The sequence below is a fragment of the Protopterus annectens genome, chromosome 9.part0 (genome assembly GCF_019279795.1).
Source record: "Protopterus annectens isolate FY-2018-M chromosome 9.part0, PAN1.0, whole genome shotgun sequence".
Lineage (NCBI taxonomy): Eukaryota > Metazoa > Chordata > Ceratodontiformes > Protopteridae > Protopterus > Protopterus annectens.
In genome coordinates, this window is record NC_056743.1 from 1,625,090,556 (window position 1) to 1,625,118,270 (window position 27,715).

General features: G+C 39.6%; 1 protein-coding gene across 1 annotated transcript in view; it reads left to right on the plus strand.

The window, feature by feature from the left end:
* LOC122810977 (adhesion G protein-coupled receptor E2-like) overlaps positions 1-27,132 on the plus strand; it is a 232,209-nt gene extending 205,077 nt beyond the window's left edge. Inside the window, exon 4 of the mRNA XM_044082500.1 lies at positions 26,566-27,132. Within this exon, the coding sequence (XP_043938435.1) occupies positions 26,566-26,640 (75 nt within the window). The 3' untranslated portion in view covers positions 26,641-27,132. The remainder of the gene's footprint in view (positions 1-26,565) is intronic.
* The last annotated feature ends 583 nt before the right edge of the window (positions 27,133-27,715 follow it).

Consider the following 27,715-nt stretch of genomic DNA (forward strand, 5'->3'; position numbering starts at 1 on the left):
TGTCTATATCTAAAAGAGGTACTATGCCCTGAATCTTACTTACAGACAGGCAAGTGCAGATAATGATGATGATGATGATGATGGATGTTTTTGCTAGGTCCAAGACAAAGTACAAAATGCCCAGTCTGTCTCTCTGAGAGAGTTCTTAAATCAATATCACATTTTACTGCTGGATTAGCCTGGATGACATCACTTTTTGTCACGTGTCTTTAGTTCCCAGGCTAAACAGAAACTTAACAAAGTTTTAACATCTCTGTGTTAAAAATACATATCTCTCAATATGTAAAGCTGCTAGGAAGTCATAAAGCAAAAAACAATTTACATTTTAGACCTAGTATTTATTACTTTTCTCCAAGACAATACAAAAAAACCCTCCTAACTCTAGACATTGTGTCTGCTTGCTGCATTGAAACTAACTTTTATAACACAATCGTAAAGCATTTAATTTAAACTTATTTTTTTTAAGTTTTGTGAGTTAATCTTCTATGTTCCAGCAGGGTATGCTGTGGTTACATTCCTGAAACTCAGTACAAAACATACAGTCCTGTATAAATCATATCAATATTCACAAATGACATAGAATTATTTAAAAAATTCCAGATAACTGGGCTTGCAATACTTCCCTCTGTCACACTTCCATACAGGTCATTTCAATATTCACAAATGACACAGAATTATTTACAAAATTCCAGAGAGCTCAGCTGGCAGTATTTTCCCTATGTCACCCCCCCCCCCCCAAAAAAAAAAAAAAAAAAAAAAACTCAAGCTAGCTTTTCAAATGACCCTTGAGAAATGTTGCTTGAAAGGGTGAACCTATATGGGAACACATTACCCCATACCCTGTCTTGAGATTCCAGCTGCCTTGGCCTTGCTGACCCCAGTACAATGCTGCACTGTCCCATCATATGCCTGCAAACCTAGGTTCCACCATAGTAATTTGGAATTTGGCTGGCTTGTTCCCTGTAGATATAGACCCCCCTCAGACTCCTCCTGCTTCCTATTGCCAATACTTAGCACAAGGGCCTCTCTATCATGATAAGGTTTCATCATGTTAACATGGTACAATTTGTACCCCTGTCTCCTGTCTAGCAGTTCCACCATCTAGTTAACATCACTAGCCTTCCTTACCACCTTGTAGGGTCCATCCCAAGCTGCCTGCGGCTAGTTGTGTCTGACAGGAATGAGAACAATTACCTGCTGCCCTGCAGCATACTCTCTAGCTCGAGCATTCCTGTTATTCAAGAACTTTTTCTGCTGTTGGACTTCTGCCAGGATCTCCTGGACGAAGTCCATGAGTTCCCTGAACCTTCTTCTTAGGTTTAGGACATATGCCACAACAGACTCCTTGTGGGATTCACACTCACCCTCCCACTCATCCCAAATCAAATCTAGAGGTCCCCTCATTCTATATCCATACAGCAAATCAAAGGGTGAAAAACCTGTGGATTCCTGGGGTACCTCTCTGTAAGCAAACAACAGATGGGGCAAATATTTGTCCCACTCCATCTTAAACTGGACTGCAAATGCCTATATCAAGGATTTGAGTGTAGAGTTTAACCTCTCAACAAGACCATTAGTCTGGGTATGGTAGGGGGAAGTCTTTAGGTGCTTCACCCCACAGTGCTTCAACAGACAAGCCAGCAGGTCTGACATGAAACTGGCATCTCTGTCAGTAAGTATTTCTTTTGGAAAACCTACCCTGCTGAAAATGTCTAACAAAGCATTTGTTACCTTTTCTGTCTCAATGAAGGACAAACCCACCACCTCAGGGTAACGTATAGCATAATCTACTACCATTAGGATATACTTTTACCCAGTGGAACTTGGGGTACTCAGAGGCCCCACAATATCCAAAGCTACCCCCTGAAATGGCTCCCCAATCACAGGCAAATGCATCAAAGGATCTTTCACATTGTCTCCTGCCTTGACTACGCTTTGGCACTGCTCACTGGCCCTGCAGTACCCTGTTACATCTCTGGAAGTCCCAGGCCAATAAATGTTCTGCATAATATGTCTCTTTGTACGTTTTACGCCCATATGACCTGCAAAGGGAATATCATGGGCTACGGCTAGAAGTGCCAGATGGCAGGCTCTGAGCAATACCAACTGCTGTATTCTCTCACCCTCTAGCCCTCACTCAGGGGTCAACTCTCTATATAGTAGCCCTGTGTCCCACTATACAGATTCCCCTTTCCCTTGAGAATCAGGAGCCTCACTAGCTACCTCCCTCAGGCCTTGGAATGTAGGATCTGAGAGCTGAGCCTGTGTCAGCACTCACTTAGTAACCCTTGCCAGCTCCCTTCCACAGGAAGTCTGGCATCCTCTGACAGTGGTGTACTGGTGCCTGGGTACTACTACTCACATCTACCCTTGCAGTCACTCTCTCCAATGGAACATCAGTTGCCACAAGCAGCTGCAGCTGACCTTCAGTCTCACAGATACAAGGTAGCTCACTCCCTGAAGTAACTACCTCACTAGTCCTGGCTGCAAGTGGGCAGTCTGTCTGGGTATTCCCCCGGCTACCAGACCCACATGCTTGTCTCCAAGCCTGACTGAATGTAACTGCATGAACACATAGTACTGCATTATCAAAATCATTCCTTATCAGAACATCTGCAGGGATATCCTCAAACACACCTAGTTGCTTGCTTCCTTTTCCACCCTCCCAGTCAAGGTAAACCCTAGCCAAAGGTATTTGGAATGGGGTTCCTCCTAAAACTCTGACATGAGTAAACAGCTCAAGCAAGCAGTGCTCCTCTGTAACCATTGCAGGCTTCACAATGGTTAGGTCAGATGCTGTGTCTTTCTTAGCGGGGGCTTTTTCCCCTCCACTAAGGATATAACCTCTTGTGGTAGTTTAATACCTTTGTTGTCTCGAGACAACTTACTGCTAGCACTTTGCCCTTGGTCCCAGACGTGCACCTGGACTAGTGGCTTCCCCTGCTACTGGCAGACTCTGTTGGGGAAGTCTGGGTTGCCCAACATGGGTTCCCTTAGACCCATGAGCAGCACTGGGTGTCCCTTTCCTGTACAGTGATGCCCTGCTTGCAAGGTATAGGTCTCCCTACTTCCACAACTCATCTGCAGTAGTGCATTGTCTATCAGCTAACCAGATTTTCATATCCTCAGGCAAAGTGCTAAGGGGCCTGTTCCCTCATCAAAAGGTCTGCCAGCCCTTCAAAAGTGATGACCTGACATCCACTCACCCACCTAAGTGCACCTAAGTAAAAATAAATGCTTAGTTCAACAACATATTCACACACACTTTCATCTGCCTGGCATCTATGTTCACAAAACATTTTCCTATAAGCTTCACGTGTTAACTTAAATAATTCTAAAAGACAGTTCTTTACAAGATTATAATTTAAACAATCAGTATTAGACAATTTAGAAATAATGGATGGAGCGGTCGAGTGAATCAAAAACACAGAAACACTAAATTCCACCTGGGTAACCTTCTAAAGCCTGTAATAAATTCTCTGATCATAGTTTATCACTTGTTTTATTCAACACAGTAAAAACAGTGTTAAAAATGGCTGAAACACAGCCTAAAGCACAGTAGCAGCAATATTATGGTGGAAGACCTTACAAACTGGTACAGTCACAGATAGCCAATCTGTCCACAGGTAACAGCAGTAATGTGAAAGCCGCAGAGTTGTACAAGTGGCAAACAATACCAAAATGACAGTTCCAAATGGTCAATAGCAGCAATGTTTAAGCAATAAACCTTACAAACTGTAACAGTCCCAGATAACCAGACAAAACTCAGAGGCAGCAATATGTAAAATAGCAGTAGAAATAAATGAGCAGCAAACAGTCCCAAAGGAAACAGTTCCAAATGGTAAGCACTTTCATCCACTTAAACATGGACCTTTTCAAAGCAGGGTGTCTCACCATTTGGGATGTTTAAATAACAATCTCATAATCCTCTTAATTGCCAACCTAACATAATAAGCAATTAATACAGCTGATTGATAATAAGTTCTTAAACATACATTGCAGTGGTCTAGTACTGTTAGCTAAAACTTTTAAAATTACATAAAATTCTCACAAATTTAATACAACTTAAATCAAAGTGTACGTGCTTTATCTTTTAAAATAGGTGCTAATGAGAGATGTTCATTCATTCCTAGTGGGTACATGGCTCCTAATTTAAGTTGCCATTGGATTTCACTCTTACTAATCCTATTACCCCAATCCCCACCCCTGGGGTCTCTCAACACATTTTCCAATATTCCAGACATAAAACTGGCTTGCCCTGTGCAAATCAGTGTGTGTTTAAAAAGTGAATTGTTGGGGTTCCTAGTTTCTATAGAGTAAGAAATAAGAGTTACAGCTTTACCATGTAGTAAGGGGGTCAGGACCCATACCCAAATCCCTTGGTCAACAATATACTGCTTACATTCCCTTTCAAACATATGAATGAAACTATCAAAATTATCCCCCTCTGTAAATTGTGGAAGAAATTTACTGACCTTTTTTTGCTTTTGGGGTTCAGTTATCCCTCCCCCATTACCTCCATGACTCTGGTAAAGAGTCAGCATCTCCTTTTCTTGATTCCTTTGCCTCTCATTCTCCTTAACCTCCACCTGTTAGAGTTTTTCATTTTCCTCAGCATCAAGAAGTGTCAGTTTCTCATTTTGCTCTGCCTCTAGATGCCTCAGTCTCTGCTGCTTCTATTTCTAAACACTTGGCCTCAAGCTCAAGTCTCTTTAACTCCAGATGGATTTTTAAATCGTCTGTGGAAAGGTTGAGCTGTCCATTTTCTGAGAGTTGTACATCTCCAAGGCCAGTCTGATTGTCTTCCTGGTTGCTATTCTGCAATGCAGCTGTGACTAAAGCTGCAGTCATGTCTGCTTTAGTCAGGTTGGCATGTACCAGTCCTTTTGCCTGGCACATTTCAGCCAACTGGCTCCTTGTCAGCTTACCATACTCCTTTACTGACATGCTTGCCTGCTTTCCCTGACTAACTAAGCTAACAAAAAATAAAACAATTGTGATATGAACTCTGAACGTTCACTGCTTAGCTGGTTGAGAGTGCAAGCACCTTCAGTGACCACTGTACACAGGCTACAGGAATTCAATATCCACACCACTACAAGCCAATTAATATGTGATGTGGCTATTTCACTACAGTCAACCAATTAATATGTGATGTGGATATCCCACCACTGCTAGCCAATTAATATGTGGCATGGATATCTCACCACTGCCTACCAATTAATATGTGATGTGGATATCCCACCACTGCCAAACACACACACCTGGGAAAGGCTGATACAGGTTTACTAGCTATGCCCCCTTCTGCCCATATTATTAGGTAGTTCCGACTGCTACCAGCCAACTGTTTATCAGCTACTTTAAGGCCCTTACCAAAGGGTGTCCTATCCTACTGTGTAATGTTACTATTAATCCAGATGGTAGTTGTGACCAAGACTTGCAAGTTATTTAGGAGTGGCCTGTACAGTCACAAATGCATATGCAAGTACTCTAAGAGCTTAAATATGTCTCGCAAATATGAGTCACAAAGATATGTTTAAATATATTTAATAATAAATAATAAAATAATAAAACAATACTCAGAAAATTCAACACAGTTACGTCAGAGTTCAAAATCACAGGAAATATTTTGAAACAATATTGCAGGACAATCTGAAATAAATACAGAAAACATCTAAACTAATTTTTACTATATTCCTATCTATATCTAAAAGACATGCTATGCCCTGAATCTTACTTACAGACAGGCAAGTACAGATGATGATGATGAGTGGATGTTCTTTCTAGGTTCAAGACAAAATACAAAATGCCCAGTCTCTCTATCTGAGAGAGTTCTTAAATCACTATCACATTTTACTGCTGAGTTAGCCTGGATGACATCACTTTTTGTTACCTGCTTTCAGTTCCCAGGCTAAACAGAAACTTTAACAGAGTTTTAACATCTCTGTGTTAAAAATACATATCATTCAGATGTGAAGCTGTTTGGAAGTCATAAAGCAATAAAACACTTTTAAATTTTAGACCTAGTAATTACTTTTCTCCAAGACAATACAAAATAACTCCTAGCTCTAGACATTGTGTCTGCTTGTTGCATTGAAACTAACTTTTATAACACAATCATGAAGCATTTAATTTCAACTTATTTTTTTGAAGTTTTGTAAGTTAATCTTCTATGTTGCAGCAGGGTATGCTGTTTTACATTCCTGAAGCTCAGTACATAAAATACAGTTCTGTATAAATCATATCAATATTCACAAATGACATATAATTATTTACAAAATTCCAGATAGCTGGGCTGGCAATACTTCCTTCTATCACACTCCTATATAAGTCATATCAATATTCAGAAATGACATAGAATTATTTACAAAATTCCAGGTAGCTGGGCTGCAGTATTTTCCCTATGTCACACACAGTTTGTGTGCTTCAAGGGCAGATCATGCCTACCCTAACTGGTAGACCTCACTGAGGGTTGAACTATGCAGTGGATGAGGGGAGTAATATGACTCACTCCACATGCCATGGCCTGACAAGGAATTTGACAAAAAAGCCATCAGAAATTGCTGGAAAACTGCATAGGTTATTTATATAGTAGTATATCAGCTGATCGATAGCCAAGTGTGTGATAGTCATTATCCGGGAAGACAGCAGTGGGTAGTCCACCACTGCAATGAGGCCAATCAGTAGTGGAAGTCCCTCAGAAATCATTCATGGCTTACCCCTTCTAGTCATTCCTTTCTCTGCAGTCATGGTCACTGTCAGTGACCTCTGACTATATTTGTAGATGCTTGCAACTTAGAAGATGACACTGAATTTCACACAGAACCAACACTTATCCAGGATGGTCTGAGACACACATTTAGTTTTTGTAAGAGCCACTGAAAAATAGTACATGCCAAGGAATACACAATACTATCCTTTTGGAAATCATCCACCCCTGGAACATATACTATTGTCTGCACACTGCACACAGTTGACCCATTATTCAGGGAGTTATGTACACAGACAGTGATCTAGCCTTTGACTGTCTCTGATTGTTAAGATGCAGGGATTCATTCAGTTTTATACAACATATAGAGAAAGGAATTGCATATATATCCCTGACTATCATTGCTATACTGCATTTGGCACTCAACATACCTATCATTGAGTGCAATGGTACCTTTGTTCTATCACTATACAGGCATATTTGACAACCGTAAAAGCCACAGAGGTTCTGTGGTAAACCAATACATAGTGTAGCTAACATGTCCTATGCAGACCATGTCAGGGCTGTGAGTGTGTAGTCTGTCTCCTACATGCTTTGTAGAGGAGGTGTATGGCTGCCATAGAGACAGGTGTGAGATCCCACTGTGTACGTACTTAATGCTTATCCAAGACAGGACTAACACATGTATTACCTGTTCTACACACCTACACCTGCACTATGGTATAAATAGTACATGCTGGAGATGGGTCTATATTACAGCATCAAAATGCTGTAACATCTAACACCTCCACGCCAGGTATTCAGTGAAATTCACTTCCACAATTTGCTGAATACTTGGGCAAAGATGTAGTTGGCCAACTACACAATGTTGCCCTTTGTCCACTGTAGTGCAATCTTGGAGTTGGTATCTTTAGTGAAGGGGCTATGTGTGGGGCACAGCACCCCACATGGGTGGGTTTGGTTTAGTTAGAATTAGTTCCGTTACATTGCAGGGCAAGTATTTATTTGCCTGACAAGTATTCAGCGAATCGCGGAAGTGAATTTCACTGAATACTTTTCAGCATTCAGGTGTTCGATGTTATGGCATTTCAACATCATAGTATAGACCTGCTGGAGACACAGATATGTCACCCAGACACTACACCATATATGTAACAGGCTACGCATGTATGTGAGTCACCTCTGCTGTAACACTCATCATGTGCAAGTTAGACAATGGGATGCAGAACAAGACAATCATAACTGGTGTAGGACAAATGTCTGTAATGCACACAGGGAAAATGTAGATGGTTCATCTCCATCACCACAGCTAGTAGATGTCTTAGCTCCTGATACCATGCCAACACTGTTATCAAGGATATCGGACCTCTCCAGTTATTAGGAATGCATGAGCAGGCTGAATGACATTATTGTCCTTGTTAACATGTTATACACATATGAACCTATGGGACCGTGCACCTACACTGCTGTACCTTTGTGAAGACAGTTTTCTTCTGTGCTGAGATTCTGTCCTGTGCTGTGACATTTATGTGTTTATTGTCACTATGCATCGAAACATAAACAGGTCCATGAGTCACCTTTCATTGTGTCAGCGTACAGCCATTATGACATCATACAATGTAAGGTGCGCGATATTATGTGGTTTGTTCAATATATATGTCAGCATATAGTATTTGTCAGTGAGCAGTACAAGTGGCATATCAAAGGCATCATTGTATTGCACAAATACATAGTAATTAATACAGTTACCCTGTGCATCAGACACATAGCTCTGTTTCCCTGCATCGATGACATGAATGACAGGGACGTGGCACAGTTATCATCACTTGCGCAGAGTGTTGTGGGGGGGGGGGGGGCTGCAGGAGGCCTAGGCTGACCCAGTAGGTTGAAGGCATGCATGCGAGTCAGGAAGGGAAGCCGGCAGGATGGGCCATGGAAATGTGATGGGTGTCTCTGTAGATGACCTGACTGTGAAAGTGGTGTGTGAGTGTGTGCATGTATACAGTCAAGCACAGTGCTATCCCTACATGTGTGTATGTTGGACAGCTTTGAACTGTGCATGGTAGAGCTGACAGTTCACTGTCTCCACCCCCCCCCAAACATGGGTACTAGCTCTACCAGGAGTCACAGTGACACCTTCATGCCCAACGTCAAAAGCTATACTAGTACTTGACAGTGACTGCTGTCTGCTGAGACTGTGTCATCCATGGGGCCAACCAGGAACATTAGCCCATGGCCTGACATGCCTTGTTGTGGACAGTACACTACCCTCTGGAGGGTTGAATGTACTGCCACTACAGGAGCTTGATTGTGTACAGCCACTTGGACTATCAGCAGATGTAGTTGCTGACCTACGTTCACGAGTCTGATGCTCAACTCCAACCAGACGTTCCATCATAGACAATGTGTGGTCCAAGACAGATAGTCTATTATCTGTCTCAGACTAACATCTGTCCTCTGCATCAGTGAACTGATCCAGGGCTTCAGCAATGTGGTGGAGGCAGCCATGGATGTCAGACTCTGCTGCATCCATAACCCTGAACATTTGTCTGGAGTGTGCCTTTGCCTCTATGATGACCCAAAACATACACAGAGTGACCAGTGATGAGACATCTGCAACAGGTCTTGGACGGACAGCAGGCCTCTTACAAGCACCCCTATCAATCCATCTGTGTAGAACCTCACCATCTCTTTGACTATGGCCAGTACTGTCACTCACTGCAGCCATAGTTGCCACACTTTCCAGTTCAATGTCTCTACCCTCTGACTGTCCAATATCTGTGGCCTCCAGGGGCTTGGTATGTGTGGGAATACTGACTATGTACGGTGATAATGAGGGCAGAAGAGGGATATAAACCTCTGGGACAGACTCAGCCCCGGCAACCCCCATATGTGTCTCACTTTGGCCAACATCATCAACAGAGTCTGAAGAGACATTGACATCAGGTTGTGAAGGGGAGAGGGACAAAGCACCCTGGTCACTTGTGATAAAAAAGGGAAAAGCAGTACATTAATACCTGAACTATTACACTTTGCGATACTATGTTGCAATATATGTTAAGCTGTATACACTGTTGTCACTATTACAGACCTGTCTAGCCCCAAACCTCATATAGTAGGTCACGAGCACATCATTTAAAAAAAATCTGTAGTTACTTGCAAATAAAAGCTCATTAAACAAGAATCTATACAGCAACAATAAAGTACACTGTTGAAATTTGTCACATTTGACACATATGACAACCTGTAATGTCCTGACAATACTGTCTCATGTATCTTTGTGCTCACACATATGAGGCATATGTCTGACTCTAAAGTGTGTACAGAGAGACAATATCTGTGTATTTGGCAATCATACAGACAGTACATCAATCCAGCCAGCAGGCCTGGGATTACACTTTAGGGAATACATTGCAGTAAATCTACATCTGTAACAAAGCAGTGCTTGCCAGGAGCAGGACCATGGCCTTGTCTGATTCCTGATGGACCTGTGAAAATTTGAGGGGAAAGTACTGTAAACACCACCACATGTTGCACTATAACAAAGTAATATGTCCATATATCTAATATTTACAGTATTTACTTTGTTAATTGTTATGTTGTCCAGAATCTGAGCATGACATTCAAACTGCAGTTAAACTCCTTCACCCCACAAAAGACAAAAATTGGACACCCACGTCAAACTATGTACAGCCCAACACACTGAATGCTACAATATTTCAGTGCTGTGCACACTAAGCCTACATGGATGTGCCTCTGGGGTAGAAACTGTGGCATCCACATCCATGATGAATACTGTGATGGATGCCTGGGAGCTGTCATGTGTTCCCAGGTTGGCTGTAAGTGGTTCTTGCACTTCAGGCCCTCCACCAGTGACAGCATATTCCCTTGCCACACCTACTGCCCTTTGCCATGCAGCATTGATATCAGTTGCCTGGTGCCAGTACCTGCTCATATGTCCTGTTCTGGTGCATTGTGGCATTAACATCCCGGACCAGGTCAGCCCATAATGCTGCCTGCTGTTCCCTATTTTGCCTCCCCTGGACAGTAGGATCTGATGGTGGCAGAGGACCTCCAAGATTATGCCATTCTCAGCCTCTGTAAAATGTGCACCCCATCTGGCATACATGTTTTCTGAAAGACAACAAGATGGGAACACATATCAGGATCACATATGTGGGAGTACACTATGTAGAGATACAGTACGAACAGAATGACTGTTAGTATCCACTGCTTGATCACACGTCATATTACCCAGTGTGCAAACTTAATAAGGTTGTAGATACAACTAAGATACTAGCAGTAGTCAGCTATTCCCCAACACAGGAGTCCATTGTACTGTGGTCGCTAGGGGCTAACCCCCTCTGATAATACAGCAGAACAACAGTGCCAAACAAATAGCAGTGTGCTATTGCAACCACTATAAAGGGACATTCTCACAAGACCAGTGTGCCACATTGACAAACAACATTCCAACCTTGATGTACTACACATGCTTTGTAGGTGTAACAAATCTAGAGATCCATGACATGTCCTCATAACAGTTCTAAGAAAGGTTTAATGCTGTAAACCCCATTCCCCCTAAGTATATTTACACATATACATCATGCTGTAAACAAAAGAGTTGCATACCTGATGGGGTACAGTACTCCTCTGCTAATATATGCAGATATATATAAATGGTTGGCAATGTGTTTTCTGTGTGGATAATGTCTCATACAGAATTATTTTCCTAGCTAACTAATTGCCTTTTTAACAGGGTTCTTTTTACCAGGTTATTGGCTTCTAACCAATCTGTGGTTCTGAACTGCTAATTGCAGCTAACACAGCTGATTTTTAGTATAATCAGCCAATGACATGTAACCACTGGAGAAGCTATAAGGTCTTCATGTAGATTAGAAGCCCTTTCTGTTATGTTGAGCTGTGATGGAAATTACTTGGGTCAAGATATTACGTCATCGCAGAGAGAGTGTCTATAGTAGCTACTTTTAACATACAGATGTGTGTTCTACAGGCTGGAGCTGATGCTGCAGGCAATAGGCACAGGCAGAGAGTGTGAACACTTTGGAGGACATCAAGCTGTATGAGTAAGTGTGGGAGCTGTAGCAGCCTTGTAGTAGAGGCAGAGCCAGATTGAGGGTACCCATTCCACTGCAAATTCAGGCATGTGCTTAAGGTAAGTATGTTACCCAACAGCACAGCCAGCCTTAGGCATAGGCGAACTAGGCGACCGCCTAGAGCACCGCAAAGGCCAGCCTCTTAAAGGGCACAGTTTTTATTTATTTTAATTAACAAAGTTTGTGCTCTTCTCGGCGCCTTGCTGAAGTGTAACCGGAAGCCGACTATGGGTGATGGGGGTGAGCACCCTCCCACTTACAGCTACATGTTGGCCAGGACAGTTTAAAAAAAAAAAGTTACCTTGCGGTTCGAGAGTCTACTGTAAGGAGGAATGTGCGTGCGTCAAGGCACATTTGGGCATTTTGTTTAGAAAGGTTCTGTTCCCCTCCTTCCCTCCCCTTGGTTTGAGAAAAGTAAGCAACGGTAAGTTCAGCAACAGCGTCAGTTAGCACATCCGGGGTTTAACCTGTAAGCTGTAAATAATGGCATGCCTCTGTTTGAAGTGAAAACAGTGAACATCTCATATGAGGTTACAGGAAACAGAGTGAAAAACTCAAGTTTCTGTATTATTCAACATACAAGGATTTTTTTTTTTCGTGCTCGCTAATCATATAAACATTTGTTATTCCAAAATGTTATGAGTTTTGATTTTAAACATCATAAATGTGCTCATTTCTCTTTGTATATTATGCCAATTTTGCCTGCAAAGAGACCAGGCAGCTGGAGTTTGAGTTTGGAATGCTCCCTTTCTGTTATCAGCATATGGTTCTTTGCTGAAGAAAATCCTACAGTGATAGTTTCTGCTGATCAAGAAATAAATCAGTGAAGAGTTTTGAAAATTCCTAAAGTTTTGTCATTGTTAGTTATTCACTTATGTTGTGTGTCTTGCAGTATTTTGTATTTAGATAGTTTTAACACAAATCCCAATGTGCAGTCTGTATGATTCTGTATAATAAATGCAAGAAGTGATTTTTTTTCAAGTCTCACTCAGAATGTGACTTTATAAAGTCAGAACAAAATGTTCTTTTGGTACTTACAAATAATGTTTGATACAGCTGTAAATAATGGCATTTATCATGTTCATGCACATAAGACTATATGACTGGTCATGTTAAGATCTCTACCCTGTTACCCAAAGCGTACATAAAATAAAAAAAAATAAAAATTATAAAGTGAAATATGACTGCCTATGTTGCCTAATATCCACCTGATACAGGTGTGACTAAAGAGAATCTAATTAAACACACAATGACTATAGATCAGTTGTTCAGTTTTGTTAATTTTAATAAGTGTGTGTAGGGGGGATAAAAAGAATCCAAGAGTAGACCATAGTGGGTGGGGGAATGTTATGAAAATTTAGGTGCTGCAAATAGAAAGTTGCAGAGCTAGGGATTTATAGCCCAGTTCTCATCCGTTTCTGTTATCATGACATTAACTATGAAAGCAGCAGAACATTTTGCAAAAAAATGCTGACACACAGAGAAATAGAAATGGGCATATAAACAAATAAACATGCACATATATATATATATATATATATATATATATATATATATATATATATATATATATATATATATATTTATATATATATATATATATATATATATATATGTAGAGAGAGAGAGAGAGAAAGAAAGAAAGCTGTTGTATGGTGCTCGTGTTGTGATAGTGTTTATCTCTGACCTGCATATTAAACTATGATAACTTCTGAGTTACCAGGCTGACTTATAACTAAATGAATGCATGATGTGAAACTAAATGAATATCATTCCAATATGACACCTTGAAACCCAGTACCTCTAAAGAAACTTCTTAGCCCCAGTTGCACAAAACTACTTACTCAAGTACATATATCATTGAAATACATGTACCAAAATTAGGTGAGTTTCTTGCAATGACAACAATGACAATGTAAAGACAGTAGTATCTACATTTTAAGGGTGGATAAGGGTTCTACACTCCTAAGTATGTCCTGCTTTGTATGAGATGCCTAGCAACTATGAACTTGTTGTCCGTTTTAGTCATTTCCTACTATTGCCAGTTTACCAATTTTTTAATGTAATATAGGCAATTAATTCTTCAAGGGCAACAGGCACTGAATTTGTAGATGAAACATTAGATGTAAAGTTGTTTGCCAGTGGCAATCTCTTCATTAGTTATAGATTTCTTTAATGTGGAATTGTTCAGATGATTTCTCTTCTACAGAGATTGTATTGAGTGATATTGGTGGATTGTAATGACAGAAGTCTGAGTAGCCTTTTATGGTTGAAATATTCTGAAATGGATAATTTTGTCATTATTGGTTTATACATTTTGTTTCTTTACTTATTAAACGAATGCTTAAAACTACAAATTTAAAACACATTCTAATAAGTGGTGCTGTATTACATAAGGAATATAATTTAATGCAATCGGGAAGTTGAATCAAAGAACAAATACATGTATGTATGGCCGTAAAAATGTGTGCAAGGAGTCTGTTTTGAAAACAGCCCAAATGTAAACTTAATCCTCCACTGACCAGATGCATTTTCTATAAATATGGGTTTTCATGCAGTTTCAGTGGCAGAGAATTGTACTGTTCATGCTAAGCCTGTTTTCATTGCAAGACTGTATTGTTTAGCAAATGGCTGTCTGTGTTTGTGCTATTCTAGCTTAAGCTTCTGCACACAGGGAGGAGAAAGGTTGCTATTCTACTTTCCTGAGCTGTAAGGTTTGCTTGCCTACCCAGAGAAAATTAAACTGTTTAGATTACCCTAAGCAACCCTTTGAACCAAGGCACATAGGCTTCTATTTTCTGAAGACACGACTTTTATAGTAAAGTATGTGTGAAGGAGCAACAGATAAAGCAGGTTTATTAAAGGAAATTTCCATCTTCACTTGCAGTTTAAACTACATTGCAAGGTATCCTTTCTTCTATGCATTTAAATAATTAAAGGAAATGACTGGACTGGCTTTCTTGGGGAGTGAATGACTGGAGTGGCTATTTTTGGGAGTGACCTACCTGTGGTCATGGCTCGTAGGGGGTTTTCATGAGTATGACGTGGGTGGGGCTTAAGGGGCTCCGGAGCACTACTTCACCTAGGGTGCCATATCAGCTAAGGCCAGCCCTGCCCAACAGAATCATTAACTGAGTAGTACGTAATATGATTGTTGTGTCTTTGAGCAAAATAGATGGTAACTATACCATTATGCGCACCATTTTAGAAAATGCCAGGCCATGTGTGATATTATGGTAGTCATGTGGAACATGTGTGCTGGCAGTCCTTGTTACTAGCAGGACCTCCATATGTGCATGCTAGTTGTGCAGTTGTGCTAATCTGTAACATAACTGTGAAATTACTGTGTGCTGCAGTCTGATATTACTGTGCCTCATATGCATTATTGTGAATGCATATTAATGCGTGACCTGACACTTCATGTACTTTATACTGTTGCTATAGGAATATGCCAACTGTCTTTCTATCTGCAGGCCTTTGACTTCCATCATTGAAAAGCGGACATTGCATTTGAAGTGCATTTTGTAGATAAAGAGTGGATGACTTAGTCATTCATTTATGACTTCACAATAATGTAATTTAAATGGTAAACATCACTGGATTTGAACCCAGGACCATATGTGGCAAAAGGTACTAATTGATAACCATTTAACAGACTGAGCTACTGAGTCGGTGTTGTAGCATCTGTATTTGTCAAGATATAAGTGCACACAAACAGGCTGTGACATACCTTCATTACAGCAATTATTATGTGCCTACCTTTATAGGGATCTATAAATATTAATGCATGATCAGACACTTTATGCATTTTATACTGTTGCTATAGGGATATGTCAACTGTGTTCCTATATGCAGGCCTTTGACTTCCATCACTGAAAAGTAGACATTGCATTTGAAGTGCATTTTGTGAAAAGAGAGTGGATGATCCAGTCATCACAATAATGTAATTCAAAGGGTGCACACCACTGGATTTGAACCCAGGATCATATGTGCCAAAATGTACTGTTTTCTAAGCATTTAACAGAATGTGCTACTGTGTCAGTGTTGCAGCATGTGTTTTTGCCAAGATATAAGTGCCCACAAACAGGTTGTGACATACTTTCATTACAGCCATTAATATGTGCCTAGCTTTTTAGGGATGTATTTCTCCACCAGAGTCCCAGCGGAGCATGTATTTTTCCATTACTGTTTTAGTAGGTGTATTACTACATGTTGCTGAAAAAAAGTGCACATTTACATGCTATTATACACCTCACATAGATCCATTATTCTGTGTATGGCTTTCTAGTGGTGTAGTCCTGTAAAAGACCCCTAGTTACACTCCCAGTTATTCCATTATGCTTTAAGCAAGTTTGTGCAACATGGCACGATGCTCAGCTGCACTTAAATGTGCTTAATGATGGTAACTTGCAATTACTACTTTTTGCCTAAACCACTTGTTTTAATTAACAGCTGTGTGGTGTGGCAGGTTATTGCACCTCTGTACAGGTGTGATGGTATTGGGTTCAAAATAGGGCACAGGTATACATTTTGCACGTGCTTATTATCATTTCAATCACATATATAAATACAGCACAATTTAGCATAGCTAAGCATTGTGGCACTCAGCACCACATCACTCAAAAATCTTTAAAAAAAAGAAAAATGGGGAGACAGGACAGTGGTGAGATGGGGTGCATGCAGGGGGAAAAACATAGTGAAAGGCAGATAGGTATGTGCAGGAAGGGTACAGGGAAGAACCATAGCTATCCACTTTTGGTACAGCAACAGCTGCACACTTTAACAGAATTTATAGCTGAATTTGGACTGTCATCCCCAGATAGAGTGGTCACAATAGCATAACTGTGTTATCAAGCCAATTGGACCAAATTAAATGTGTCCAGTGGACACGTGCAAAATGGAGAGCTATGTATGGGACGATTTTTTTTTTTTTTGCGGACAGGTACCCATTTTTTTCTTCTTTCGGCGAGAGTGGAATGTTGAGGAAGGGACATAGGAACATCTGGGGGTAGTAAGTTGGGAAGGTGAGGAAGCATTTGCAGACAGACAAGACAGCAGATAGGGTTGGTATGTGACACATAAGCACTCTTATTGATAAAGCTGCTGTGGTACACTGGTAGTGTTGTTGCCTCATAGCAAGAGGTTCTCCTGTGTGATTCTTGGCTGGAGTGCCTTCTGTGTGGAGTCTGCATTTCCTCCCCGCGGTCGAGTGGCCTCCAAAAGACATGTGTGAATGGGTGTGCCTTCACTGAAGGTTGGGCATTGGGCTGGCAACTCAGCACCATAAAAATCTACTGCCAATCATTAGCGGACCGGAGTTCCACTGTGGTGACCCCTAACCGGGAAAAGACAAACAAACTTAGCATTTGACCATCTTGTCTCTGTAGCGGTTTCAAAAGCCTTCTGTCTGGCTTATATAATTTTCAAAGGTATTTACACTAGATCTTTATAAGTCTTAATTTCCCTGTACTCATAGCTCATCAGTTCCATTATTGAATATAATGCACCTTTTGGTATGTTTTTCTTTAAACATATGACTTATATTGAGAGACCTGAAAGATTCATAACCAAAAAAATCAGTAACCTCAAAAATTTTAGTTATCAAGACAGCCTAGCAGTATGTTTCTTTACTCAGTCTCTTATAAACTGCACTGTGGAGGTCTCTCTCTAGCCTCTTGAGCCATGAAAAAATCCCTTTGACATCCTTTTCCTTCACAAAACAAATGTTACCTCAGGTTAAAAGAGCTAAAACCTCATCCCCAGATAACTAAGACACATCTGCGTGATAGATTCCTATCCCAAAATATAGCAGCCTTCCTGTAGTCAAGGTAAACCTACATAATTGAATGAGCAGCCTTAAATTTTCCCCTGATCAGCTTGTCTTCCTCTCTTAGAGGCTGGAGGGAATTTTGAATGGTGTTTTTTGTCTAGGCTTGTAATGGCCTGCAGACTGCCTAGTACTTGTCTATTTAAGATCCTGAAGTTTGGCTTACTTTAAGGGGAAAAGAGTAATTTATCTTCTTGAACTGCCAGGGTGATCTGTCTGGTTGCAGTGTTACTATGAATGAGAGGAGAAAGGACATGGTATTCAAACATTTGGTAAGACTGTGCTGAAAATTATTGTGTTCGGTGTAAGGCAGGTAAAATCCCGACAAGACAGGAGTTATACCTCTGATTTGCAGCTGAACAATGTAAGGGTTATTACAGGGTGACAGCTTTTGGCTATCGCTAGAGACAGCAGTACTTATATTACACATGATGTTAGCCACCCAGTGGTGTAAACCTTGGCTCTAAACTGTTGAAGTAACACCCCGGCGTCATGTGCAAAAATCATATTAAGTGGTTTGCAGTGGTGTGCATTGAAATCCCACACTCTTGCTTGTCCACATATACATTCACTCCAGTATTGTGTCTTTAATGCCTGCACCACCAATGTTGTGAGGGATGATTCTCTTACCCATAAGGATGAAAATAAGAAACAAAAACATAAAAATGAAAAGGTTAAGGATTTGTGTGTAAGTTCTCAATCTAAGAAACCTAGAGCTTGAGGAAAGACATCTTCATGTGTTTTCCTTTCTGGTATGTGTAAATTACCAGTCAGTCAAAGTTTTAACAGATAAAGTTCCATGTTAAACTTATCCGATTTTGAAAATATGGCTCCTTTATCTTACTTAGAGACATAAAGAATTTTAATTGTGAGGCCATAGTCAAAAAGTCATTAAGATCAACCACAGGATGGTTATGAATGGAAATGTAGGCTTTTAGCAGGTCCAGCGAAAGACGTCTTGCCTCTCCCTCTAGTACCAGAGGGGATATAGGTACCTCATCTGTATCTACAATTTCAGCAAAATCTTCTTGTTGCCCATGTCAACCTTGAATAATCTGGCACCAATGTCAGTAGTGATAACTTATTCAAAAACACACTGGCACTACACAGATGACAAACATGTTATAAAATAAAAAAGACAAATAACTGCTGACCAAACCTCTTTATTCTCTGGAAATCAAACAATAATCACTTCTGCATCAAGGGACATCTTTAAAAATGTATAAATAAGAACTTGAGCCAACAAGTTATGCTAATTAACTTTCACAGTACTAATAAAGTTTAACAGATATTAAAAGCTGATGTTTCAAACTGCTTCTCTTTAAAACTGCTTTAACATTTTCCATTTCCTTAATACCAAGCAGGTTACAGACATCCAGTCTGAATTGCTATTGGTGTTCCTTCCACTACAGTAAATCTTAAATATTTGCTTCCTTAAGATTAATTGTAACAAAATCAATCACTGTTAACTTAAATGTTATAAAATCTATGCATGTTGCAGTGTTCTCTACATGCATTATTTGAATTTCTATTATGAATTGCATTAACATGTGCATATATGCAGTGTTGCAGTTTGTGTGGTTCTACTATTTGAAAAGGCAGGATATGAATCACAGCAAGGAGCATATACCACATTTTTGAAACATGAGAAATTATCCAGAACTCTTTAGCTAAAGCCCTTAACATGTATATATAAATACACACACACACACATACATATATAAGTATATATATATATATATATATATATATATATATATATATATATATATATATACGCGTGTGTTTTTGTGTGTATATGTATATATATATATATTTATATATATATATATATATGTATATATATCTAGAGAGAGAGAGTGGCTTTAACTACAGCCACAAGATCCCCCACCTCTTTTAGCAGTATTGTTAATACCAATATTATTTGTGTTACTCATGGTCTGGCTGTCAAACATCTGAGTCAAAACCATAGACATATTTTGAGTTACAAGATCAATTTCAGCTTGAATATTACCTTTCCTGATACTGGCCGTAATGAAAGGCTGACACTTGCCATTCCTCCCATCAACAGCTCTATTACCACTTTCTCTAACAAAATTATCAGTATAAACTTTCTTTATAAATCTCTGTACTATCTCATTACTACTCAAATATGACTGTTCATCCTCCATTAATCTACTTAACTGCATGGCTTGTCCTTTAATGACATTACATTTAAGCCATCTTGGATGCATATTGTCATAATTTAAATAAATATAACTCATCAATTCTTTGTTAAATATTTTTGTGTTTATCATCCCATCACTGTCATGATTAAATATTTTGAAGTTAATTCCTTTTATGACAGCTTTTTCATCAGTATTGAGCACTTTGATGATAATGATGATGGAAAATGTCATGAGGTCTGATGGCCTCAGGGTTGGAGGTTAGGTCACTGGGGTCAAGCTCAGTGGCAGTATTTTTAGTGTCAATAAAGATCTTAGATAGAGTGGCCTTCCAACCTTTATGGTCGATGCTGCTGACATTGGGGATGCAGTTAGTGTGCATATGAGCCTTGTTTCTGGAACTGACTTGTCAGATCCAGGCTTGACTTTGATTTTTCTGAGTCAGCATCACTTAGGCTGGATTTGACCTTAGGCATTAGGGACCATTTCCCTCAATTTCAAGAGCTGTATTGGTGCTGACATTGGCACAGTTAATGAATATGTCCTGAATATGTTGCCTCAGTGCTGGTACCTTTTACTAGTTTTGCCAGAAAAGAAGACAATTGTTTGTATTAATCTTCAGCTGTCTACCTTTTCCATCACCAAGACAGAATTGGTGGGAAATTCTTGTTATTTCTCATTCTCAGACATTTGGGACACATCCAGTGGCTTCTGCATCCTTTGTCTCATCATCTCCAATGTATTGTAAAAAGCATGCCTTCAAGAATTATCACAGTCTCTACCCTAGACTACCCTATTTCACTGATAATTAAGTGAACATAGATTTCTCACTATCCTCAAGTGACCCTAAATTTGGAGAAGTACTTGAAATGATGAGACAGAGGGGGGTGACTAAATGATTTCATGATGTCTCCACAAAGGATACTGCTAAAGGCTTTCTGAACACCAAGCCTTTTCATTGATGGTCCATCCTGCAAATAAAATGGTTAAATTTATTGGTGTCTGCATGGAATAAACCTGATGTTGTGTCTGTCCCTAAGAGATTGTACAAGATCGTCCAACCTCCATCTGCTGAAGACTTCTATGCCAGATTCCCTTGTTGGTCTAATTGCAATTAGAATGTACTTCATACAATCATGTATTCCATTCTCCAATTAATCAAGGGTCTGGACTGATTTGGGAAATGTATTTACTCATCACAGCTTTTTTTTTCCTAAGGTGGAAAACTATCTTTTTCACACTTATAGTACAAGCAAGAGCTGTTGATGAAATAAGCCAGTCTTTGGAAGAGTTGTTTGGCAGGCATTTTAAACATAAGCACCAGCTGCAGATGATGACTATGTCTTCTGTTACCAGTCTGTTCATAAGACTTACACATAATTCATCAGATGGTGCTACTAATTTAGTAGGTACTATCACTTTTCACATTCATGTCTACTTACACCACATTAACTTTGATGAGGACACCAAAGCAGCCTTTACCAGTGCACCATTTGATGGGTCTGCCCTCTTTGGCTCAAGTGTAAAAGCCCACCTGGAGAATGTGGAAAAGTTAGCTGAAACTTCTTTTTGTAGCTAGTGCCACATTTCAGAGTCTGGGGTGCACATGTTCAAGGATGCAGTGGTCCCTGTGTCTGTTGTAGTATCAACAGAGCCAACAACAACAGATTAACCATAAATCTGGAAACGAACAACATTGCAGTGCTAACTTTCAAAACTGTCACCAGCCCAGAGTCAGGAACAGTTGGCAGCAGCAGTAAAAGTATAGTCATCCTTTTGGGGAACTGCAGTCTAATCCCTATGACTCTGCAGATCATCTCACCCTCAAAGCAGTTGGAGGTCATCCGTCCCTCAACCTTCGAGGCAGTAATGTCCAGAGTCTGTGTATTCACCCTGAACACCCATCCCTATCCCTGACCCCACTGTCTCCCTTTTATAGACATTCCAGTCTTGTCACAAGAGTGTTGCAAGCAAAGAGGTTTCAAAACTCATTAAGAAAAAGCCACCCATGAGCCCCACTAGAGTAGATTTGATCGGGTTATTACTTCAGCCACATTTTACTTTTCAGAACAATCAAGAATCTCGGGACCATGAAGACTTCAGCAGCCTAAATTAATTTATCCCCATGAAAATAAAGAAATCTTTATGATGGTTGCAGTACAGGCCTTTATTCATTGTCTATAAAAATGAGACAAGATGTGGTCTCTGGATCTTCAAAATCACAGTCTATAACACATAAAGGTTACCAAGCAGTCCAGGAGGATTTTGCTTCTGGAAATCAGCCAGACACTGACAAATCTTCACTGAGTTATTTGGTCTTGTTTCTGTATTATTACATCAAATGATCACTTCACAGAATGGCATTTTGAATGGCATTGCATGGAAAATGCCATTCGTCGAACCATTCTGACTGAGATCGCATTACAATAGGGATCATGAAATTTGTCTTTTCCCCACTGTAGTGCGATCTCAGAGTTGGTATATATAATTAGCAGGAGGCATGGGAGAGTTTGATGAATGACATGTCCAATGAAATACCACTTGATGTGATCATTCAATAATATAATATAGGCCCATTTGGTCTTCAGCTCATCCCGTTATGTTCAGCAAATATATGCCTGTATTTCCAATGAACCAGAGGCTGCAATAAATACAGATGTTTTCTTATCTGCATAAATCAATGGCTGCCATACCTAACAACCTCTTAGTGCCTGAAAAGCCTTACAATATGGGGAGGACAACACCTCTATGCCATCATTTTTATACCTATGCTCCTATAATGGTTGCCACCTTGGATGGCTGAGTATCAAGACATTGTCAAGGGTGGACATTGAAAGAGTATGATAACAGACATAGACCATTTTTGTACTTATTGTTCTGGAGATTGAGTGACCTCCTCTCATACTGCATGCATTTCAGGGCTGCCTGCAAAAGCTGCTATTGTCATCCATGCAGGCAACCTGGGAGTGGTGTGGTATGTACTGTAAAGCAGCGGGGTGAAACTCACTATTAACCCCCTCAACCACCCATCAAGAAGTAATATGGATAACATATATTTTTTTTATAACAGAACACTTTCTAATTGCCAATCACAATTTTCATGAAGCCATTTCTGTAATGGATTAACCCAGACACTGCTTAATCATTCATCATGAGTGTTCCCTCAGCCATTCAGTAAAACAAAGACTTTTATATCTCTGGGGGTAGCCTTGCTGTTTCTTCTTTGCTTCCCCACCCCACAGCAAGAACAACGTCAAATTTGTTTCTCCACTTGCTTCCATCACATATTCCAGAAATTTCTGTCTGTGTGTGGCTCCCAGAATTCCTCTTACACCTGTTCACCATCCCCACTTATTCTGTGGTTTATACAGAAAACCACACAGAACATCTAAAGTTGTTTTCATAATCGCTATTAGTCATTGACAAGTGTGGTTTCTCAAGCTTGCACATCATTTTCTGGAGATACTTCTGTGTATGTCATCCTTTACAACTATGTTGGCCCACCTATCCAACAAGACTCAAGAAGTTTCAACATTATAACAATCCCACCTACCTGCACACAAGCAAACCTCACAAACTATGAAGAAATATCGATGACCCAAACATCAGAATTTCCGGCATTTGATAGTATGTACTTTAAAAAAAAAGCACATCTGTTAATTTTGTTGATGATGCATGATTCAATAAAGTGAACTGTAACCACACACACACACACAGACACACGCACACACACACACACACACACACGCACACGCACACACACACACACACACACACACACACACACACACACACACACACACACACACACACACACACACACACACACACACACAAATACTCTTCTTTACTTAATCTTTCAGTGAAAGAGAGAAAGCATTAAGGTAATATGACTTGTGACCAAATAATATTAAGCAACCGTAGGTGGGATGGATGGGTTTAAGAATATGGATGGCAGACTCCTGGGTAATCATAGTCAGAACACTGAGGAAACTAAACTAAAACTAGGTATAAGGAAGTTCTATACTAAAGGAAAGAAGGTTATGTAGTTGAGGGATGCCAAGCTACAAAGGGTTTTAATAAAGCATGGAATGATGGCATTAGATGCTTGTTAGGGAACTGTATGTTCAAATGTACTCATGATGCAGGATGATGCATGTTTTCCTGTTTTGTGCACAGTCTTGTGTATATCAGTGTCACTGTGCTCTGTTTTGAGTGGTGTACAGTGCTGCTTTTACTACATGTATAATAATAGTAGCTATGGCATGTCCATCTTGTATACGGGTCTATGTTAGAACATTGAAATTTCACAACTTCGAATGTTCTAACATTGACCCCTATTCAGCGAACGCTGACAACATCGAACATGCAGAACAGCAAATTTTTTCCTAGGGAAAAAATTTGCTGTTTCAAAACACATACACACAACACAAACACACCAAACAAACAAACAGCAATCCACACACATACACCTAAAATCTTACAGCTAACCATACACTAAACTGTACAAACACCACTAACTATCCACTTACCTTAGCCCAAACTCTAACTCTAAGGTCGTCACGATCGCACACTCACCTCAACCGTGCCCTAAACCTAACTCACCTACCCTGCCCTAACCTTCACGTCCACACAGTCGCACACTTACCTGACCTGCGCCCTAACCCTAACTCACCTAACCCACCCTAACCCTCATGTCCACACAATCGCACACTTACCTAACCCGCGCCTAACCCTAACTCACCTAACCGGTGCCCAATCGCACACTTACCTGAACCTGACCCATTAATTTCCACCAAAGCACTGAAAATAATGAAAAGACAGAAATGGACAACCAAATTCTTTCCCTAGGAAAAAATTCAATTTTCTGCCATTTCGCTATTTTCAGCATTCGCTGAATAGGGGTCAATGTTAGAACATTCGAAGTTGTGAAACTTCGATGTTCTAATATAGACCCCTTGTATACTGTAGTGTAAATATAATACCCACATGATGACACTTGTTTTGCTTGCTGTGCTGTACCTTTTCTCTTCAGGTCATCTTATCCTGCAAATTCCCCACAAGACATGGAGAGGTTTGTGCACAAAAACAACACAGTAGTATAAGTGGATTCCCTACACACAGCTGTGTATTGCATGCATCCGTCACATGTAATAGCAATGGATATTGTCTGCTGCATCTGCAGTTGATGTGGAATTCATAAATGATCCTTCATAATGAATGGTACAGGACTATGTGAGACTCATGGCAATGCATCAGTTATGTTCATGTGCATAGAAACTCCAGCACTGCAAAGTCTATCTTCAATGAGTGAGGATGCTGTCACTGTGATATTGTTCATATACCAAGTAATACATGGAGGACACTTTCTATCTCCAGACACTTGATCCCACTCATTTTGGTTTTGTCAGGGGGAGGTCATGTCTGTTAAATTTGGTTGACTTTTTTGAGACAGTCACCAAGGCCATAGAAGAGGGGAAGATGATGCACACTGTCTATCTTGACCTGGCCAAAGCCTTCAATACTATTCTCCACTCAGGTGTAATAGATAAACTCTCCCAACTAGGCATCAATCCATATGCTACCAGATGGGTAGCAAACTGGCTCAGTGATGGACCCGACCTAGTCAAAATAGGGGAAGCCACCTCAAGTAGTAGACCCATAACAAGCAGTGTACCCAGGGATCAGTCTTGGAACTTTTCTGAGGTGCAGGCCAAATCTAGGGAGCTATGGCTGTGTGCTGTTATTAATTCCCCAAGTGATATGGACATCCACCAAGAGGGTCTCATTCAAACAAATGACTGGTGCCAGAAACATGGCTTCAAACTGAATGCCAAAAAATGCATTATCATCATCATCCCCCTCAGGTCATGCCACTCTATATACCTAAGCTGGCTTTCCTTCAACAGTTCAGCACATGTAGTTAGAGTTTATGCAACATACATAATGCAAATTCAGAGCAATGTGTAAATTGGTTGATTACGCCACTATTAAAAGTAATGTAAGTGAATGCTCCAACCTGATGTTGTAAGTGTTTTCCATAAAATATAACCATTTTAGGACTAAACCATGTAACATCTGGGACATGGGATGTTGTATGCTCCTTGTTTTATATCTGCATAGACATAATAATGAATTTAGGGAAAGATTTCAGTGAAGTTACAAGCTTATCAGTAGTTCCTATTAGTGGGGTTTAAATTCAACCCAAGTTTCTTACCTACATCCTTATGTGCTACTTTCTGCAACAAGCAAATGCAATTTGATTAAATATAACAAATATTATCACTTGATTTCTCTTGATTTCTATGGTCTGAGAGGTTCGGTAATCCTAATAGTTCAACTTTTTGTGACAGGGTCATCTGTTATAGAAGAAAGCTATCACAAACAAAATATTGAAATTTAATCACATTATGCATAGGATAGAAAAAATAAATAAATCTCTTCATCTACACACTGTCTGTGTACCATACTCAATGTACTAGTCCCTAAAGCACTCACTATCATCAATTAAATAAGCATACCTTAGTTATAGAACTTAACAGCTAGAATTGCTTCCAAAATAAAACAGGTAGGCCATGAAATGCACATATATGAAGCCATACTTATGGATTAAACATGTAATAATGTCAGTTGCTATACCACTACAAAATATATATGTCTTTGATTATTTGATTAAATACCCCATACTGTTTGCATTGTTTTCAAAGAATTGTTGTCTAAACAGTTGTTTCTTTAATTATTTTCCAGGAAGATGCCCGTGCATTGGAATTGATAGAGATGAATCCAAAAACAGAAGACCAGGATATCTCTAAAAATCTTTGAAATATAAACATAAACATTTGTCTGACTGTGTATACAGAGTTACAGTTAAATAATATTGATATGGCTTATGCATAGTTGTAGTATTACCTGTTTGGTACTTAAAGTTCTAATAATTATGACTAGTGCCTTCATCTCAGTAAAATGTATTCATCTAGTTATCTACATTTCTTTACTGATTAAGATAATAATATGAACTTCTGTATTGCAGGAACAGTTAGTGTATTTTCCTTTAGCACTGTTTTGTGTGTGCAATTAGAAACATAATTTAGACTTTTATTGTTATGATGTTAATGGTAATTTATATACTCAATAATTCACTTTAAACTAATTTTATGTTTTATATTTCTGTGGAATTATTTCACTTTTACTGAGTTAAAATCTAAAATTGTATTCTTGTTCACATATCTTTTAATGGATGAGTCAGCTGTGATGATGTGAGATATTGTCAGCTATGCTAGGAGAAGTAGGGCAGTGGATGTGTAACATATGCCAGCACAGCTAGCTAGAATTTTGTAAAGAATTATATGTCATTTGTATATCAAACCGATTTGTGCAGATATTTGTGTTGAAAAATGTATTTTTAAAGCTGTGTTAAACGTGTACGAACAGTGTGCCCTGCTGGACAGAAAAAGAAATATACTTGTATTTTTGTAACCCTTTAAATGTATATGCTTTAAGAGAGGATACTAGAAGAGAAGGTTAATCTCAATCCACATAACTTTGAAAATAGTTTGAAATTAAATTACCTGACTTGAGGCCATAAAGATATTATCGTACAGTTTTCAATGCAGCCAGAGACAAAAAGTCTGTACTAGGAAGCTTTCTGCATTGTGTTTGGGTTGAACTAATTGCTATTCTGGAAGGGTGAAGGTATGAAATTGTTTTATGACTTCCAGGAGCTGCAGCAGATCTTAGCAAGGCTCTCTGTGTGTGTATTATTGACACATATGTGCTACATCCTGACAGCTTCTAGCCTATGGGGTAACATGGGAACCAGATATCAGATGACCAGATGTATGTGATTTCATTCTGTAGTCCATCATTAAAATGATATGTTAACACTAGGTGAGACTGA